Source organism: Archocentrus centrarchus, chromosome 15, assembly GCF_007364275.1.
Source record: "Archocentrus centrarchus isolate MPI-CPG fArcCen1 chromosome 15, fArcCen1, whole genome shotgun sequence".
NCBI lineage: Eukaryota > Metazoa > Chordata > Actinopteri > Cichliformes > Cichlidae > Archocentrus > Archocentrus centrarchus.
The window spans coordinates 21,673,937-21,691,088 of record NC_044360.1 but is presented as its reverse complement, the minus strand read 5'-3'; the positions used below and the strand labels follow the sequence as shown (position 1 = coordinate 21,691,088).

The window sequence follows — 17,152 nt, the reverse complement described above, 5'->3', positions numbered from 1 at the left end:
TGAGCACTATATAACTGAATTACACTGGCTGATTTTTCATTTATTTTCAGTGTTAGTCCTTGTACCTGAACATTTTCATAGGAATACTTTTTAGTTTATTGAGCCAATTAACACTGACCTATGAATCATTCAAGCATACAAAAGGCACCTTAACTCAAGGGATGAACCAGTGTTGTGTCTGCACATAACAACTTAGCAGAGAACCAATTTTTAAATTGTATCTTTAGGCACTTTGTTACTAGCAGCCTATCACAAAAAAAAAATCACTTCTTCCCATTTCTTTTGTTGAATCTGTGAAAATACCAAAGATAACACAATTTGACAGGCATAAAATTGTATTTTTGCACCAACCAGGTGATTCCCAAAGAGCTATCATCAAAAACTTTGCATATCTCAGCATGGTGTACAGTGTGTCCTTAATAGTTTGAGGAAACTGGACAAGTGAAGGACAAAAGAGTGACAAGCCTAAAAATCTATCTGCAGCAAATGAATAGTAACCAAAAGTCATATCCTTAAGAAATATGAAAAAAAATTCAGCACAGAACTGACACAGGACCTGAGAGATGCCTCTGGCCCTTCAGCTCATCAGAAATGGTCTCAGTTGGAAGGGTGGCTGTCAAGAAGCCATCCGTAAGGAAGGGAAACAGAGAGAAAGGCTTTACATAAGAACTGGACTAAAATTCAGTGGCAACAGGACTTGTGTAGAGATGAATCCATATTTGAAATTTTTGGCTCAGATCATTGTAAGGAGGACGGTCAGGAGAGAAATACAGCAGGGAGTGTCTACAGCCATCTGTAAAACACGGGCTCTGTCATGGTTTCAGGCTGCATTTCAACCACTGGTGTTGAAGATCTTGTCAAAATTTTCAGATCCACCATGCAATACCCGTCTGGAAAGTATCTGATTGGTAACAGCTTCATTTTGTAGCACGGCAACGATCCCATACATACTGTCAATGCAGTAAAAGCATACCTGGATGGAAAAATACACAATCGAACACTATCAGTTATGGACTGGCCTCTCCAGAGTCCAGACCTCAACATTATGAAGCAGTGTGGGATCATCTTGACAGAGAACGGAACAAAAGGGAGCCAACATCCCAGAAGAGCTTTGAATGTCCTCCAAGAAGCCTGGAGAACTATTCCTGAGACTATGTAAAGAAATGACAAGAAAGATGGCTCAGAGAGTTCAAGCTGTGGTCATACCAAATATTGGAGCAGAACTTTGGCATTGTGGTTAGCACTGTTGCCTCATGGCAAGACGGTCCTGGGTTTGAAGCCACTTTCTGGCCAGGGCCTATCTGTGTGAATTTTACATGTTCTCCCTGTGTGGGTTCTCTCCAGGTACTCCAGCTTCCTCCCACAGTCCAAAGACATGCAGTTATTGTGGTTAGGTTAATTGGTCATTCTAAAATTGCCCATAGGTGTGTGAGGCTCCCATGACCCCTAAATGGATGAATGCCAAATATTAACTTTCAGGCACGTTAGAATTGTACAGTCTCTACTTTACCTTATATACTGTATTCCCGTGTATGTTTGCAGTTTGCAATAAATCCATGCTCCTATTTCCCTGTGTTTTTCTTCTTGCAGGTGTTACAGTTGCTGGATATGTTGTTCTACAGTGCCATCTCCTGGTAAATACAGGCTAATGAATCAGGCTGTATCTGTATTTATTTATTTATTTATTTTACTGGATTAAGAAATGTGATATTTGCACAAAGGCACAGTATTTAACACGGCTCCTATTAACAATATTGAGACAAGTCTGCAACTGCTTTCCTGTTAACAAACACTTGTCATTACTTTTAAATATATGGAGTCAACATTATATAGCAACAACTTTATGCCAGCAAGGAAAGATGACTTTACAACTGATAACGACAAATTATATTACATCATAATTTGTTAGTTTGATCATATATATGGCACAAAATTATTATTACACTACATTATTCGTTCACCATGGCTATATTCTACATATCTCAGAAACCAAACACAATTGTTAGATCTAAATCCATGTACAGAGCACACACGTGTGAAGTGTTTTGCTCAGATATACATTTTTATTTTAAATCTTAAAATTTCTCATTATTATAGGTTTCATAATAGTATGCATATTTAAAATCTAAGTATTTATAAAGACTCCTTTGGTCACGTTTTGTTTTAAATCAGCCATAGACATATTTTTGCTCTACAATTAGCCGTTCATATAATATATTATCACCTAAATCCGCGCTTTTAATTTAAAAGACTGCAGCGGAAACGCGCCAAGACTTCCGTTTTTTGCGTCCGGATATCAGATTTTAGAAATAATTTTCAAACATATTTTTGCCCTGCTACGAGTTTCATACACTTAAGCGTAATTTTATGTTGCCAGTTTGTAAACGTACATGTTTTGAACCAGCCTTGGATTGTTTTGATATTTCCGGCTTTAAAATTGAAGTATTGGTACCGGAAGTGGTGTTGTTGTCGTTAGCTCTAGTGGCTCACAGGCTGAAGAAGGAAGAGTTTGTCAGCTGACCAGAAACCAAGTTGCTGTTAATTGTGGGGTTTTGAGGCAGTGCATTACACCTCAAGAAAAGGCAGAAGCAACAACGCAGGAGTCCACAGCGACTGGGGTACGTTTATCCTGTTTTCAAGGCTTTGAGTCGTTGTCTTGAGTTTGTTGTCTTCACGGCTCTGTTTTCCCACTTAGCTAGACGCTTGTGTTAGGTTATGTGTGAGTGTTTACGGTAACAAATAAGAGATTAAAAGACATCTTTTCGCCATTAAAGACCCTGAAAATGAAGAGCGCCAACAAAAGAGCTGAATAACTTTACAGCGAACACTGGGAGCAGTTAAAACAGCTGCTAGCGGGATATATTTGCTGAAAGAAGCGGCTCTCTTTATACTGTAGTTTGCGCTACTCTTGTTTTTTCGTCGGTAAGCGTCACGTGAAAACTTGTTCCTCATCAGCGGCGCACATCATGATTTAAGATGCAAAGTCAGCTTTGTGCTCTCGTGTCAGTCGCCTTTAATGACCTATTTTACGTGCAAAAGTCATGCTGGCGAGAATCTGTTTTTCTGTTCCTGTTCGAGCACTCCAGGCAGCCTTCTGGTCTAATCTCATGAGCGGTTCTGCTTAATTGCCACTTATTTTTAGCGACTTTCATGCGATATTTTAGTGTGAAGAAAGAGTGGGGACGATATATAAAATTGCTGAAAGCCTGTGTTGTGATCCAACAATCATAACACTTATCCTACTTGATGGAGCATTTAACTGTGGGTTCACATCCATACACTGATACCAGGGCCCTTTATTAGTGTTAGAAAAGGACGTTATCCTCCTGTGACAGTCCACAACAAGTCACAATGGGATGACATTTTCTATTTTCAGTGTTTGATGGTAAACATACAGTGATGGCAAACACAGGATACTTTTTTCTTACATGTTTATAATGGAATAGATGTGGAAAAGCAAGTTTATCTCCAACACTGAATGAAATGTATAATGTTTAAGAGTGGCTGACTCACTGGACTGATTTCTATCAGCTACAGTGACATCTTCAGACTATGGGCTCCAAGCAGATGTGGTTGTCTTTTCCCCTCTGTGGACAAGCACTAATAAAAGTAAGTCTCGTAACAGCAGTATAATATCAGTGTCTCTGTGATTTTTTTTTTTTTTTTTTTCCTCATATTTTCCTGTTTTTCTTCACAGCTTTAAAATTTCCTGCCTTGGTGCTCTTCACTTCTGCAACCTTTGCTTTGTGAGTATCCAGGACACTGTCTGTGGAAATGGACAGTACAGACCCTGTGCGGCCCAGTCTCAACTCGGCATATGTTCCTAATGCACTTGGTAACCACGATGTATCTGATGAGGATGATGAGGAGAGCGAGGACCATAGCCCCTCTGCATCACTTCTTCCCAAGAGTTCCCCACTGCCTTTGGCTGTTCGTTACAGTCCGGACGACTCGTACTATTTGGTGTACATCATTTTTTTCTGATGGGCATTGGCTCCCTGCTGCCCTGGAACTTCTTCATAACAGCTAAACACTACTGGCTTTTTAAACTTAGCAACAACACTCATCACAGCGGCAATGAGGAGCAACACTCAGACCTCAGTGTGAGTGCTTAATACAGCTGCACTGTTTGATATGCATGTTTGTGCACAGGAAGAAATACATCTGTATGCTTGTGACTTAAAACTGTTACAATCCTGAGTTCATATGACTGTCTTGTGCATCTTATTGAAATCTGTTGCAGTGCAACAATCGTGTTAGAAATGCCAAATTGCAACACAGTCAAGTGGAACTGCTCCCAGACAGTGTGGAATTTATTTATTTCTCACACAAGGTGATGCTTGTGTAGTGTGAGTAATTGACTTAAAGAACCACCCAATAAAAGAAGCTTAAAGAAAGTTGCTCAGCCTCTTTATGCCTTTTGAACTGGATGTAGGAATTCATGCTGGCAGTAAAGCAACCAGCAGCAACTCTGTCTGCAGGAGTCTAGTTAAGATATGCATTAACGGGAAAACAAACTGCTGTGAAGTCTTGATAAGTGTTTGCTTTTGTGAGATGAGCATTTGATTAGATTGGGAGGAAATCATATTACAGATTTATTTTTTAAATTTCACCCTCCCCTTTCAGTTCTGCTTTTTCGGTGTCAGATGCCACATGCGTACATGACTTTGTGCTCTTTCATTCAAGTGAAAACTGAACAAAATGTTCTTTTATTTCTCTGTTCACAGGAGTACTTTGAAAGTTATCTGTCCTTGGCCTCCACGGTGCCCTCTGTGTTGTGTCTGATCCTCAACTACCTTCTCGTTAACAGGTTGGTTCCCCATATACACACAGGTCAGTCCTCTGAATGTTTCCCAGGTTTCACAGTGCAACCTTGCTGCTAGGTCTCTGGATAATTGTATGGTACAGTGTCACACTTGTCCAATCTAGGATCTTAAAGGACAAGGCAGCAATGATCTAATTTATCTTGGAACATTTAATGCAGCGTGTCTCTTTACTCTCTCTCTCTGGTTGTTGTTCAGCTGTGGATAATTAAAGAATCAGAATCAGGTTTATTTTGGCCAAGTATGTTTACACACACAAGGAATTTGGTTCCGGTAGATGGTGTCTCTCTAGTATTATACAGTGTCCTATAATTTAACTTAACTGCTATACAATATACAATACACAATATACAATACACAATTTACAATACAGGTCTGGGAAGGGAATGTGCAGTGTAATTTAAGAAATATACAATAAAAGCTGTCTCACATTAGACAGGATTGTGTGCATGTGTAACAGTTTGTAACTTGTTTTAACAACACAACAAAAGCAATAAATGCAGCCTCAATGTGAACAGTCAAATGAGAATTCATGTGACTTTAACTCCTCTGGATAAGCCTCTCATGTCGCCAGCCAAAACAGCTCAGCTCATTTTCTCAGGGAGATGGGTCACCTGACCTGTGTGTTTCTCCATGGGAGCCTTGAGGATAGATCTGATAGATGTGTTGTTGTTGTTGTTGGGGCCTTTTAACAATACTGGAAATTGTGGATGAAATCTGGTCAAGTGAAGTTGCCTTTCTTTATTCAATTCCTGTTTTTCATTTACTTCCAACTCTGATGCCTTCTCCTCCACATAAACTTGTAATGATTATGAAGCACAGTGTAAAAGCTCATTTGGCCTCCGTGTGTACTACTGTAAACTCAAATAAGTTACTAGAACTCCAGCCTAATTCAGTTACATATGTGTGCACAGGTTGTCTGCAGTAGTGCGAATCTTGTCATCGCTGTTTGTGATCCTGTTGGTGTTTGTGGTGACCACGGTGCTGGTGAAGGTGGACGTGTCAGAATACAGGGTGGGGTTTTTCATCGGCACACTGGTCAGTGTGGCGGTGGTCAGCGGAGCCTCCAACATCTTCTATGGAAGTGTTTTCGGGATCAGTGGGCACTTTCCCATGAGGATCTCTCAGGCCCTCATATCAGGTGAGATCTTATTTAAGTCAAGACATTAGTGTGTTTTGTACAGTACCTGCTTACAAATACATGTTCTAATGTCTTCAATTGTTGTCTTTTATTGTTACTTCTTATGTCACAGTATATCAGTAAAGGTGGTCCCATTTTTGGGAGCACCTTATGGCATATATTTGGATTAACTTTTTTTTTTTTTTTTAAGATTTGTAATGTCCTAAAGACAAATTGGCTGCATTTCCTTAACCTCAGTGTTATAGTGGAAAAAGAATATTTAAGCCATTTCATGTACTGCTCATAACTGCATTTTATTCCCCCAGTGCACAGAGGAAAAGCCAACCAGTATAATAATCTCTAAAATGGCTGAATTTATTGGGCATCCTAGTAAGGCGAGAGGTTGGGATGCTGCCCATAGTCATAACATTTATAAGTCTAGGGGACCTTTGTTGGATGTCACTGCCTCTCTATCTCATTTCTTTTCAGTGTACTTTCTAATAAAGGCAAAAAAATATTTAAGAGGCGACTATGCTGAGACGTTTTCTGACTGCACAGTACTTAAACCAAGGTCCTTTTTTGCCTCAGGCCAGGCAATGGGAGGTACTCTGAGCGCACTAGCCTCAATAGCGGACCTAGCTATTGCTAAAGATGTGACCGACAGCGCTCTGGCCTATTTCCTCACAGCAGATGTTTTCATTCTGATTTGCATCATCACATATTTGCTGTTGCCCAAACTGGAATATTCAAGGTCAGTAGCTGCCAGACATTCTGGTTTCCATACACTACCAACCAAATGTGAATTTTAATGTACAAATGTTCCCTTGACTAGTTTATATCATTGTTTGTACTTTCACCTGGTTGTATCAGTGTACAAATCCTACAAAAGGTGAGTTTAAATAAACTCAAAACAATTGTAAGACATTTTTTAAACTAACCTGCGTGTGTTTTAGCTTTGCAACTTTCTATATTTAATTTACTGCATTAAACAAATTGACTAATTGTATTCAAATGAAAAAAGCCATTAAAACACTCTAATAATAAACCTGTTCCAATACACCATCTCTTCTCTCTAGACACTACATGGTGGCAGCAACATCCAGTAGTCCCGCTGAGATGAGCGAAGGTGGAGGTGCTGGAAGCACAATTCCACCGCTGCAGCCCATCCTTAAGAAGATTTGGTTGCTTGGACTGAGTGTCTTATACGTCTTTTCTATCTCCATCATGGTGTTCCCTGCAGTGTCCTCAGGAATACAGTCTGTTCACAAGGACAGCGGCAGCCCCTGGACGACCACTTACTTCGTGCCTCTTAGCTGTTTCCTCCTTTATAATGTAGCAGATTTATGTGGCAGGATGGCCACAGCCTGGCTGCAGGTGCCTGGTCCCACCAGTAAAGTCCTGCCTGCACTGGTGCTGTGTCGCTCCGTTATGGTACCACTCCTCATGTTCTGTAATTACCAGCCAAGAGACCACCTCCATACAGTGGTCTTTGCACATGATGCGTATCCGGTGCTCTTTAACTGCCTGCTAGGTCTCTCTAATGGCTACTTAGGCACACTGCCAATGATCTATGGCCCAAAGGTGGTACATCGAGAGCTGGCAGAGGCCACAGGAGTGGTCATGTCATTCTTTCTCACTCTGGGACTGACTGTTGGATCTGCATTCTCTGTGCTTCTCGTGCACTATATCTGATCACAATAACCAGGTGATGTTCCAGGGTAAATCTGGTGCTCATGAGAATCAGGACTGTCAGCTGCACCAAGCGTCTCTTTTTCACTTGACCAACATGCCTCAATATCTTTATACCTTGCATTAATACGTTCACACTGATGAAGCTGCACTTAGAATCTCTGCTGGGTTTAAGAAACACCTGGTTTTAAAAAAAAAAAAAAAAACCTTGTACCCTGTGCACAAATTTTTAACATGACAATTTTGGAGTACACTGTTTTGCAAAGGATTTTGTTATTTAGATAAAAATATATAAATGTAGATGGTAATGGATACAGTTGAAAAACATGGTTAAAGGATATTGAACATGGGGTCCAATTCTTTCTGCCTGCTGTAAACCTCATTTTGATCTGTCTTGATAAATTGTTTAAAAAAAAAGATCTCAATCTACATGCTGCGGTCTGTTTTACTTCTGCAAGTACTGCTGTACTACATTACTATTGGCTGTATTGATGTACAACTAAACCGGTAGCCATTTGGTGTGAGGATTGGTTTATTTTCCACCTGCACTAGTTTTTAGTAGTAGTAGTACACCACAGTGTTAGGAAGTTGCATACTGTCCTCACAGCCTCAGTCTGAGCTCCTGTAGGTTCTTCAGTCAATGTGAATGAGTCATTTTACACCTCATGTTAGCCACCAGCCTTAAGAATGTACTGCAGTGTACAGCTTTTTCTTAATGTGAACACTTATTTTGCCACTTAAAATGTTCACGCTTACATTAACCATCTGAGGCAGCTTTTAAATAAGTAGTGAAAATGATAAAAAAAAAAGCAAATGAATTCTTAGAATCAAATATTTATTCCAATTTGTATACCAAAAATTGTTACACAGTTTACTGCACCTAAAGTTTTAAGTTAGTTCCTTTAATACAAGATGCACCACCTGATGAGGTAAAAATACACATGTACACTGCATTAACCTGGTTGTCACATGTGTGATCTTGACCTCCAAGAGTTGATCTCTGCATAATGTCTTGAGATGGAGAATAATTATGCATGATTTCATCAAAATCCTTCTTCAAACACCCTTAGATATGAAAAAAAAAGATTTAGCCATATACTCCCCAGTGACCCCAGATACAATCCCAACCTTGTACTGGTCTTACGCCATCTAACCATGAAGCTTGGTAAGTGTAGGCTGAGCAGTTACTGGGTGGACACTTCAATGGATGCTGCCCGGACGGGTGGTCATAATACATCAGTCTTTTGATGGGTATATATAAAAAAAAAATAAATAAAAGAAAAACAAAACAGTAGATTGGGAATAAGTTTAATTGTTAAAAAGTTTAGACAATTGGCCCAAGGTTTCAAGCAGACATTAAATCAGAGATGGTTTTTCTTCATTAGAAGCACACCAGTTTACAAACAGTTGAAAATGAACTCAAATTACACTAACTTCCAGTGTCAGCTAATAAAAAATTCTCTACAAAATAGAAACATTTCAGACAGATTCACTGTTTCACATTTACAGACACACTGCTACAAAGTAATGCAGGTCATTAATACACTGAATCTGTGTTTGCAAAGAGTACCACCACTGAGAAGAAAGCAAATCTAGCTTTTGGTTGGTCTACAGACCCATTAGAGGAGAAAAAAAAAAAAAAAAAAGCCAGTTATAGCCAACATCCAAAATAAGAAGTTAAAACCTTTTTTGGTTCTTTCGCTCCCAGGAAGAAGAATCGGCAAGTTCAACTCAAATGATGCAAACATGAAAAAGCCTGACAGTGAAGCAGTTGTGGGACATCACTCTTCCCTTCCCCACTTAAAGGGGGGTTGCAGGAGCAAAAAAAAAAAAAAAAAAGCAAACACCAGTCCCTTTCCACCATAACATCATTCAGAATATCAAAGTTAATTTAAACATGAAAATTAACAGTGGGAAGCAGCACGAATATTTTTGTCAAATTCCCTACAGGTCAGTTTGTGAGGGTCCTCCTCTATACCCACACATGACGCTGGCAGTGAGCCACAGCCTGAAAGACAGAAACAAGTGGGTTATAGAGATGGAAGGGGGGGCACCCACGTGTCTGTTTAATCATATTTGTCACAACTACTTACGTTGCACTGTTTCGCCGTCTCCATGTTCTTGCACCAGAATGCAGGTCCCCAGCTGCACTGCTCTGTTCCCAGCAGTCTGCGTCCTGCTTCAGGGCAGGCTCCCAATTTCTGAGACACACACACACACACACACACACACACCAATTTATTGCTGATGACTAAAAATGTCTACACTGTGGCAGTCAATGTAAGCTGTAATATTTGAAGGAGTATAAAACATTCCTATTACAATCAGGAAGTTAAACATAACTTCAAAGCTAACTTGTCCTGTTATTTGGAAATGTATAATCCCTTTACCATGCACACAAAGTCTGGGTCGAGCATCTCGAGCAGCAGCTGGATGAGAATTGGCTCATACTGTTCAACCAGCTGGTCACACTGTTGACAGAAACAGTGGTTAAAATGTGATGCTGTCACAGGACGACAGGTAAGAGTTACAGAAGGATTTAATGCAGCTGCTCACCTGTGTCTTGTAAGAGTCAGGCAGGAAGTTGCACACTTTTCTCACAGCCTCCTCAATCTCAGCCTCTGTAGCGTTCTTCTCCAGGATACCATCGATGTAGTTGACGGCCATTTTACACACCTCACAGTAGCCGCCAGCCTTAAAGTGGGGCTTGTCGAGGGCAACTGTAAACAGTTTCTGGAGTTATTATCCAACATGTTTAACAGTACAATTTTGTTCTGGGATAATTTTTAAAAAGCCACTAAAATAATTGTGTTCTGTAACTTGGAAGAGTACGGCTCTATTCACATCATATAGCTGACTGTCCAAGTTCCTTACAGACATTTCATGTGACCTGGTCCTTTTGACATCCCTTCATTGCTTTGCACAACACCTGAAACCAGTTAAAGAACAATGTACATCTGCATCAAATGTGCTTTGAAGAGTGAGAACTTACCAACATATGCACGATCTTGACCATTGCAAAGTCCCAACACTGTGCAGACTGTTTTGGGGTCAGCCTGCTGCACCAGCAGATCAATGATAGCCTGACCATATGTCTCAATCAGATCCTTGCACTGGGCACTCAAAGAGGAAGGCAGGATGGAGCACACCTTCTCCACAGATTGAATAATCTCCTCCTGCACAAGACAAAAAAAAAAAAAAAAAAAAAAGCTAGCTGGACACCAGAGCTAACTACACCAACATAATGTTGGCAGCAGTTTGTAGCTTATTTTTAAGATCATATTAGACATATCCAGTCTTGTGCATTCTACCTCTGTAGCATGATCCTCCAGCATACTGTCCAACTGTTTCATCACAAACTCACAGATGGCACACGTTGGGGAATCACGGACACGAACCATGGGCTGCACACAGGGTACACATCATTAGCATGTGCAATACAACCACTTTTTTAAATAGCTATGAAGATCAAATACACATCAAGGTTCAGCACTTATGACTGTCCCACATGATTTACCTTGGACTTTTCAGTAGCACTGTCCACCTTGGTGGCAGGGAAAAGCTTGGCAGCAGGGAAAACTTTAGAAGTGGACACAGTCTTGGCAGCCTGAAGTGTCAGCATGGGAATGGCCTTCATCGTCTCAGTACAGAAGCCAACAAAGGTACAGATTTCTTTGGGTTGCTGAGAAAGGAAGCAGATAATTACTTGGGAATCAAAACCAAAAAAGGACATTAAATTACTTCAAATATAATAAAACCTTGCCACATTTCATGCCATTAGCATAAAAATTTCACATTGCCACCCATGCAATAGGCAGAAATTTTTATGCAAAAGGATTTACTGCATCTTTCTCTTGCCAGTACACAACACTGCAACACACCCACAGTGACAAAAACTCATTTCTGATGCAGCAAGCTCAACTAAGAAAGACTGGTGCATCTCATAGTTGACTTAATTCTGTAAACTCCACATAACTGAAGCTCTTCTCACAAGAACCAAGTAAACTGCATGCATGCTTGAGCCTTAGAGCATGCTCTTAATGTGGCCCTACTTTGTAGTGTTCAAACACCAAAAGGCACCAAAGTGTCAGATCATTAACCAAACGAGCTTAGTGTTCAGAAGTAGTATAATTAGACCACCATTCGCACATGTCTCAACAGCTAAGGGTTAAAAGGCTACAGGCTGAACACAGAATGACCTACCTGTTCCTGGGGAGCAGCATACAAAACCCAGAGTAGGAGAAAACAGAGCAAAAAGACATGAATGGAGAGGAGAAAAGGAATAAAAAGGGAACACAGGCGAAACAAAGTAAAAAGATAAAATTTTAAAAGAAAACGTGAACATAAATAAGCTCAAGTCAGCGGGCTGGGTGGTGCTGTAACACCAAATGTCTTGCTGCACTAGGTTTCACTAAGTACTATAATGAAATGACCATTCAAGGCAGAACATGGCTTAAAATGTCAAACAAAAGGTTTTCTTAAATTCTCTTTACATCAGTAATGCGTCTCATGAAGAGGGACCAGAAGACTCACCATGGACATGAGCTGCTGCACAACAAGGGTACCATATTGGCTAACATACTGCTTACACTGCAATGAGAGAAATACAGTTATGATAAAGTATTTTTTCCTCCTGGGGAGCATGAAGGAATCCACACGTAGACATTTACCTGGGCAGCCAAGCCTGGCCCCAACAGGTCGCACTGCTTCTCGATATTCTCAATGAGAGAGTCGATAAATGAAGAGTTGGCTTTGGCTTCTGCTTGAGCATCAGTCAGCAGCTTGATGCAGTCCTGGCATACGGTATCACTGTCCTACAAGGTAACAGGCCAGAGTCAGTGTCAAATGAAGGCATTACTCAACTGTTGGAGGTGGAGCTGTTTATGTGGGTCTAAAGGGGAGTTCAACAGTACCTGCTTTGGAGACTCTTGCTTGGGGGCCTCCTGCTCAGGGCTCTCCTGAGGATAAAGGAGCCCAGGCACATTGAGGAGGAAGGGAAGTGCTTGCTGGGAAAGGTCAACTTGAGGTATTTCATTGGACAAGAGCTGCTTCTGAACCTTAGCCAGGGCCGCCTGCTGAGACTGACAGAGTCCCATAGCTCCACACACCACAGCAGGATTCTCCTAATAAAACACAAGTACAAGCTACTTCCAATGCATTTCCATTTTAAATCCCCTTTGATCAAATGGCCATGTTTTTTAAAAAGCTTCCTGTATTAGCTGTAAAAGAGAAGTGAAATTATCTAAGTACATCATGTTTTAAAGTCTGCATTACCTGTGCAAACAAGCAGGTATGGTAAATACTAAGTGGACCACCCCCCTCCCTAAAGGATGCTGTGGCAGGTGTGAGTTAAGAGAGACAACTATGCCAAAATGCTCCTAGTCATGGGTTTAGGATTACACAATGATTACTCTGTTCCCATTTTGACTTAAAACTCGCTTCCCCATCAATAGCCCTTTTTCAGCTGGGTGCACTTTGCTCACACAGCCACTTCGGTTTTCCTTTAGGGAAAGAGAAAAAAAAAAAAAAAAAAAAAAAGTAGCAGCAGATGGGGTCTTTACTTAACAGTCTTCAAGCAGAATGATAAACTGACAAGCCACACTAGGGATTCAATTTGAAAGCAGTGTGGTTTGAAATGTCAATCATGTGACAGCACAACTGGAAGGCAAACTTTCGATAATTAATGCTATTCTGGCTAATTGTTAAAACTCTGGATATCCAACTGTAGGCTACACTTAGATTTAAAATGAAAACTTGCACAAACAAGATTCAAGGAACTCACCAGTTCTCCCTTGATGATTCCGATGAGGATGGGGTAGTAGTCATCCACAATCTCTTTGCACTCTGCACTCAAACCTTGATCAGGAAGGAGCTGGCAGGCCTTCTCCAAGTACCCAAGGATCTCAGCCTGCAATCACAGAAATATGCACATTCCAATCTTCCAATATACTCTTCAAATCCTGGTGTGGTTGCAGGAAACTCAATTATCAGATTTATTTTATTTATTTATTTTTTTTAAAGTCTTACCTCAGTTGCATTCTCCTTCAGTATTTGCCCAACCACAGTTAGAACCTCTTTACACAGATCACATGGCACAGATTTCTAAAACCAGAGAATTGGTTAAAAGTTTTCTAAGCACAGAAAACTCCAAAAGCAAATAATTCCATTCATGTTTACCCAACTACACATTTCAAAGCAGAAAAACTGAACAGAACAGTTTTTGGAATATGCAGAAAAAGTATTAACGTTAAAATCTATACAAGTCGCTCACCATTTCGGGCTTGCTCCACACGTTCTGCTGGCAGTGAGTCACAGCTCCACACAGAGATGCCGTTTTCACATTTTTACACCAGTAGGGGGGGCCACGAGCACACTGCTCAGTGCCCAGCAGAGGAGTTGCCACAGCTGTGAAGACAGAAGTCAGAATTCATTCCTTTGACAGGATTTATACTTTTACATTAAAGCTACACACTAGGTAAGTCATAACTGCAGACCCCTTTGAAAATAAAAACAAAAAGACAAGAAAACAGAAAGTGGGGACCCAGGAGTTAAAATTCCAGGATTTTTATTTATTGCTATCCTGGGACCACAAAACACAGGGACATGACCACCGGCTGGCAGTGGCATCACCCACTTACACAGGTTACATCGTAACCCCCACAAAGATTCGCTGCAGAAGTCAAACTCAGGCATTAGATCAGAGCAGCTTCATGACACAAAAAAAAAAAAAAAAAAAAAAACCATTCCCAGACAGGCAAATCACTGGCCACAAATATATTTTTCAGATGTTCTTCCTTCCCATGTGACCTCAACTATGTTTTAAGCTGGCTAAACTGGTCTATTAGGCCCGTACAGCACAAAAAGAGTATGAGTTTATCGAGAACAATTTCATGCCACAAAAAGGAAATTGAAGGCCAGCTTCCTCAATTGACAGTTTGCTTTCAATATGACACTGCCCTGCTGGTTTAATTATAAACAACTAAAGTAGGAAGACAAAAGGTCAACTGTTTTACTTACACTTACACACACGAGCTACAAGGGCCAATGACTGAAAAAAAAAATGTACTGAAATTTTTATTTTGGGGGTTCAACTAAGATTTAATTTTATAAAATGGTACCTTTGTCTCGCCTCACTTGAAGTTTAAATTGGGTACTCTGCTATAGCTAGTCAAAGTTGATGACTCAAGAGGAAAAAAAAAACAAACAAAAAAAAAAACCTTATGTCTCTGCATCTGGTATGATTTCTCATTAACAAACCATGAAAACCCAGCAGACAGTACCAGGGGAATTTAATAATTCACTGATGTATGTCAATTGCAGAAGTAGGAATTGGTGGCTGTGTGCATAGAGCAATGCAAAAAAAGAAAAAAAAAAAGCCATTTACAGTTCTTCATTCTTATTGAAGTGAAAAAATGATGTGGGAAAGTACCTAGTTGTCTGCATGCAGCAGTGTTTCCTGCTTTCCCGGTTAATAGCTATGAAATGATGATCCAGATTTTCTGCACATCAGAAAACTACATTTTGGAATATTTACGAGAATATAAGTAAGCTTACAGTCACTGACGATTGGATTTCAAGACCAGCGAGAGGCCTTGAGTGATAACAGCCAAGAGTTAGCAATGCAGGCCAGGCTGCAACAACAAGCCTTCAATCACCGGTTACAGTGTAGGCAGGGTCACATGAGCAGTTGCACAAAACAAGCTGTTCTCAAGCAGACAGTCAGCTACAGCTACCAGGTCACCAGACAATAGCAGAAACTACATGTTAGACGTTTTATGGAGTCTACGTAATCATCAATGGCAAGAAAAACTTAAGGGCAGGGCGGGGGGGTCTTAAGAAGTCAACATAATTATAGCCCTATAGCTGACAAACTTTATTACAAAACACACTTGAGGTGGGTGATCAGGATCACATGACACAGCAAAACACAAGTGGCTTTAGATAGGATTTCAGACTGGATTGTGCAATATCAGCATGTAAACTGCAGTATAAATCTGTTTCAGTGAAGCTGGTGGTGACACACTTTTATCCAAACAACCCAGTATCAGTACACCGCACATGTTAAACAATGTGACTGAGCACAAAACTTGGGCCATGTGGGAATAGGAATGCCCAAGCAAGAATGTGGAAGTGCAAAGGTGTTACTTTCCACCTAGAAATCAATGTGAAGCCATGCAGTAAATACACAATGCAAAGAATGAAACAATCCTGCTACTGGGCTGCAACAAAGCCCAGATTCTGATCTGATAAGTAGTAAGCAAATGAGTCATTTCAGATCCACAGTCCAAATGGCACAAGACCAACTTAGTAAGGTATAACCGCATAAATGGCCTAGTTGTTTGCAGGTTATGCTCGGAGAAATAAATGGTTGTATTCCTATAAAACTGCGTCAGCGATAGCAAAGGATACAATAATCAAAGCTACTCAAAGTGCAAAGCAAATGTAGTTACAATTCGAAAATCCCGAGAGGAACAAAAACCAAAAAAGTTTCAAAGTCAACACTGTTTTAAGGGGAGCCACAAAAAAAAAAAAAAAAAAAAAAAAAAAAAAAAAAAAAAGGTGAAACGAAAGCTGCTACTTAGCGGTTCAACTACTTCCTCTTAATCATTAGCAGGAGTCAACAAAGCAGCAGATACTGTACATAACCTGGTAAACAGGCGTCTACATTGGTTACCTGACTGCTCATGTTTTCATTGTGGTGTTCCTTCATATCCAGATACATAAACGCTTATTTAGGGCATCTGTTGTTGTAGCATTGGTTAGCTGAGTTAGCTAGTTCGCGTTAGCTGAAAGGCTATTGTTAGCAGCTGAGGCCAGCGGGCCAAAAACATCGCTTTTAAAGCTCAAAGACACGAGGTCAAAGAGTCACTTGACACCGCTTAGTTATATCTATAAAACTTGTAGCAAATTATTCTAAAGAAGACAAACGCCCGTGTTATTTTTATGTATTAAAATACATTGATAAACAAGTACACCGGCATTTTTTTAAAGCTACCTATTGATATTGAAACGCACTAAGTTACACAACCAAAAAGCTCTGTTATGGACTGAGCTGCCCAAATCAGGTCACTTACAGTGCAAATAAAATCACATCACTATTTTTCCGCTTGTGTTGATACTACCTGAAGACACGAAAAGTAGCGTTAGGAGCAGCATGACTGCGCTGTTTCTCCGGTCGGTTTGTTTGTGCTGTAGCCGGGAACGCTCGACTGGAGGAGTGTGAGCACCGCAATGCAGACCGCTGGGGTGTTGGTGCCTTTATGATGGCTCTGTCAGCTGATCAACATGTGACTCTCAGACCTATGAATCATTCAAGCATAAAAAAACCCACCTAACTCAAGAGATGTGTGTTGTGTCTATACAGATAACTTAGCAAAGTATAAGAACTAGTCCATTTCCCATTTACCAAAGAAAATGTAAGTTACTCCTGCTAAGTAAACTGCCTAAGGGAAGCATCCATAATGTAAACAGAACTATGGACTCCATAACACTACACAACATAACACAAATTTCCACTTTT

The 17,152-nt window shown here is 40.3% G+C and overlaps 2 protein-coding genes across 3 annotated transcripts; one reads left to right on the top strand and one right to left on the bottom strand.

The window, feature by feature from the left end:
- The first annotated feature begins 2,356 nt into the window (after nucleotides 1-2,356).
- On the top strand, nucleotides 2,357-8,051 carry slc29a3 (solute carrier family 29 member 3). Its single transcript, XM_030747692.1, is given in 8 exon segments — nucleotides 2,357-2,618; nucleotides 3,532-3,609; nucleotides 3,698-3,970; nucleotides 3,973-4,103; nucleotides 4,728-4,810; nucleotides 5,738-5,964; nucleotides 6,532-6,694; nucleotides 7,020-8,051. Coding segments are annotated over 6 exon segments (1,416 nt in total). The 5' UTR covers nucleotides 2,357-2,618; nucleotides 3,532-3,609; nucleotides 3,698-3,774; the 3' UTR covers nucleotides 7,636-8,051.
- An 873-nt stretch (nucleotides 8,052-8,924) lies between these two features.
- On the bottom strand, nucleotides 8,925-16,911 carry psap (prosaposin). 2 transcript variants are annotated; one of them, XM_030747689.1, is made up of 15 exons: nucleotides 16,755-16,911; nucleotides 13,904-14,037; nucleotides 13,660-13,734; nucleotides 13,415-13,540; nucleotides 12,546-12,755; nucleotides 12,303-12,446; nucleotides 12,166-12,222; nucleotides 11,836-11,841; nucleotides 11,150-11,314; nucleotides 10,944-11,036; nucleotides 10,625-10,808; nucleotides 10,189-10,352; nucleotides 10,023-10,103; nucleotides 9,726-9,833; nucleotides 8,925-9,640 (listed from the first exon to the last, which is right to left on the bottom strand). In XM_030747689.1, exons 1-15 carry the CDS (start codon nucleotides 16,786-16,788, stop codon nucleotides 9,605-9,607), a joined length of 1,617 nt encoding a protein of 538 aa, XP_030603549.1. In that variant the 5' UTR covers nucleotides 16,789-16,911; the 3' UTR covers nucleotides 8,925-9,604. The 2 variants fall into 2 exon arrangements, with proteins under 2 accessions (XP_030603549.1, XP_030603550.1); XM_030747690.1 differs by lacking the exon at nucleotides 11,836-11,841.
- Between the last annotated feature and the right edge of the window lie 241 nt (nucleotides 16,912-17,152).

Excerpts from the sequence above, each read along its gene's own strand:
- psap (XM_030747689.1), bottom strand. The coding sequence starts at position 16,788 with ATGCTGCTCCTAACGCTACTTTTCGTGTCTTCAG. Across the intron at positions 14,038-16,754 it reads GCTACTTTTCGTGTCTTCAG|CTGTGGCAACTCCTCTGCTG; the intron begins GTAGTATCAACA and ends CTGTCTTCACAG. Across the intron at positions 12,223-12,302 it reads GGCCAGGCTTGGCTGCCCAG|TGTAAGCAGTATGTTAGCCA; the intron begins GTAAATGTCTAC and ends CTCTCATTGCAG.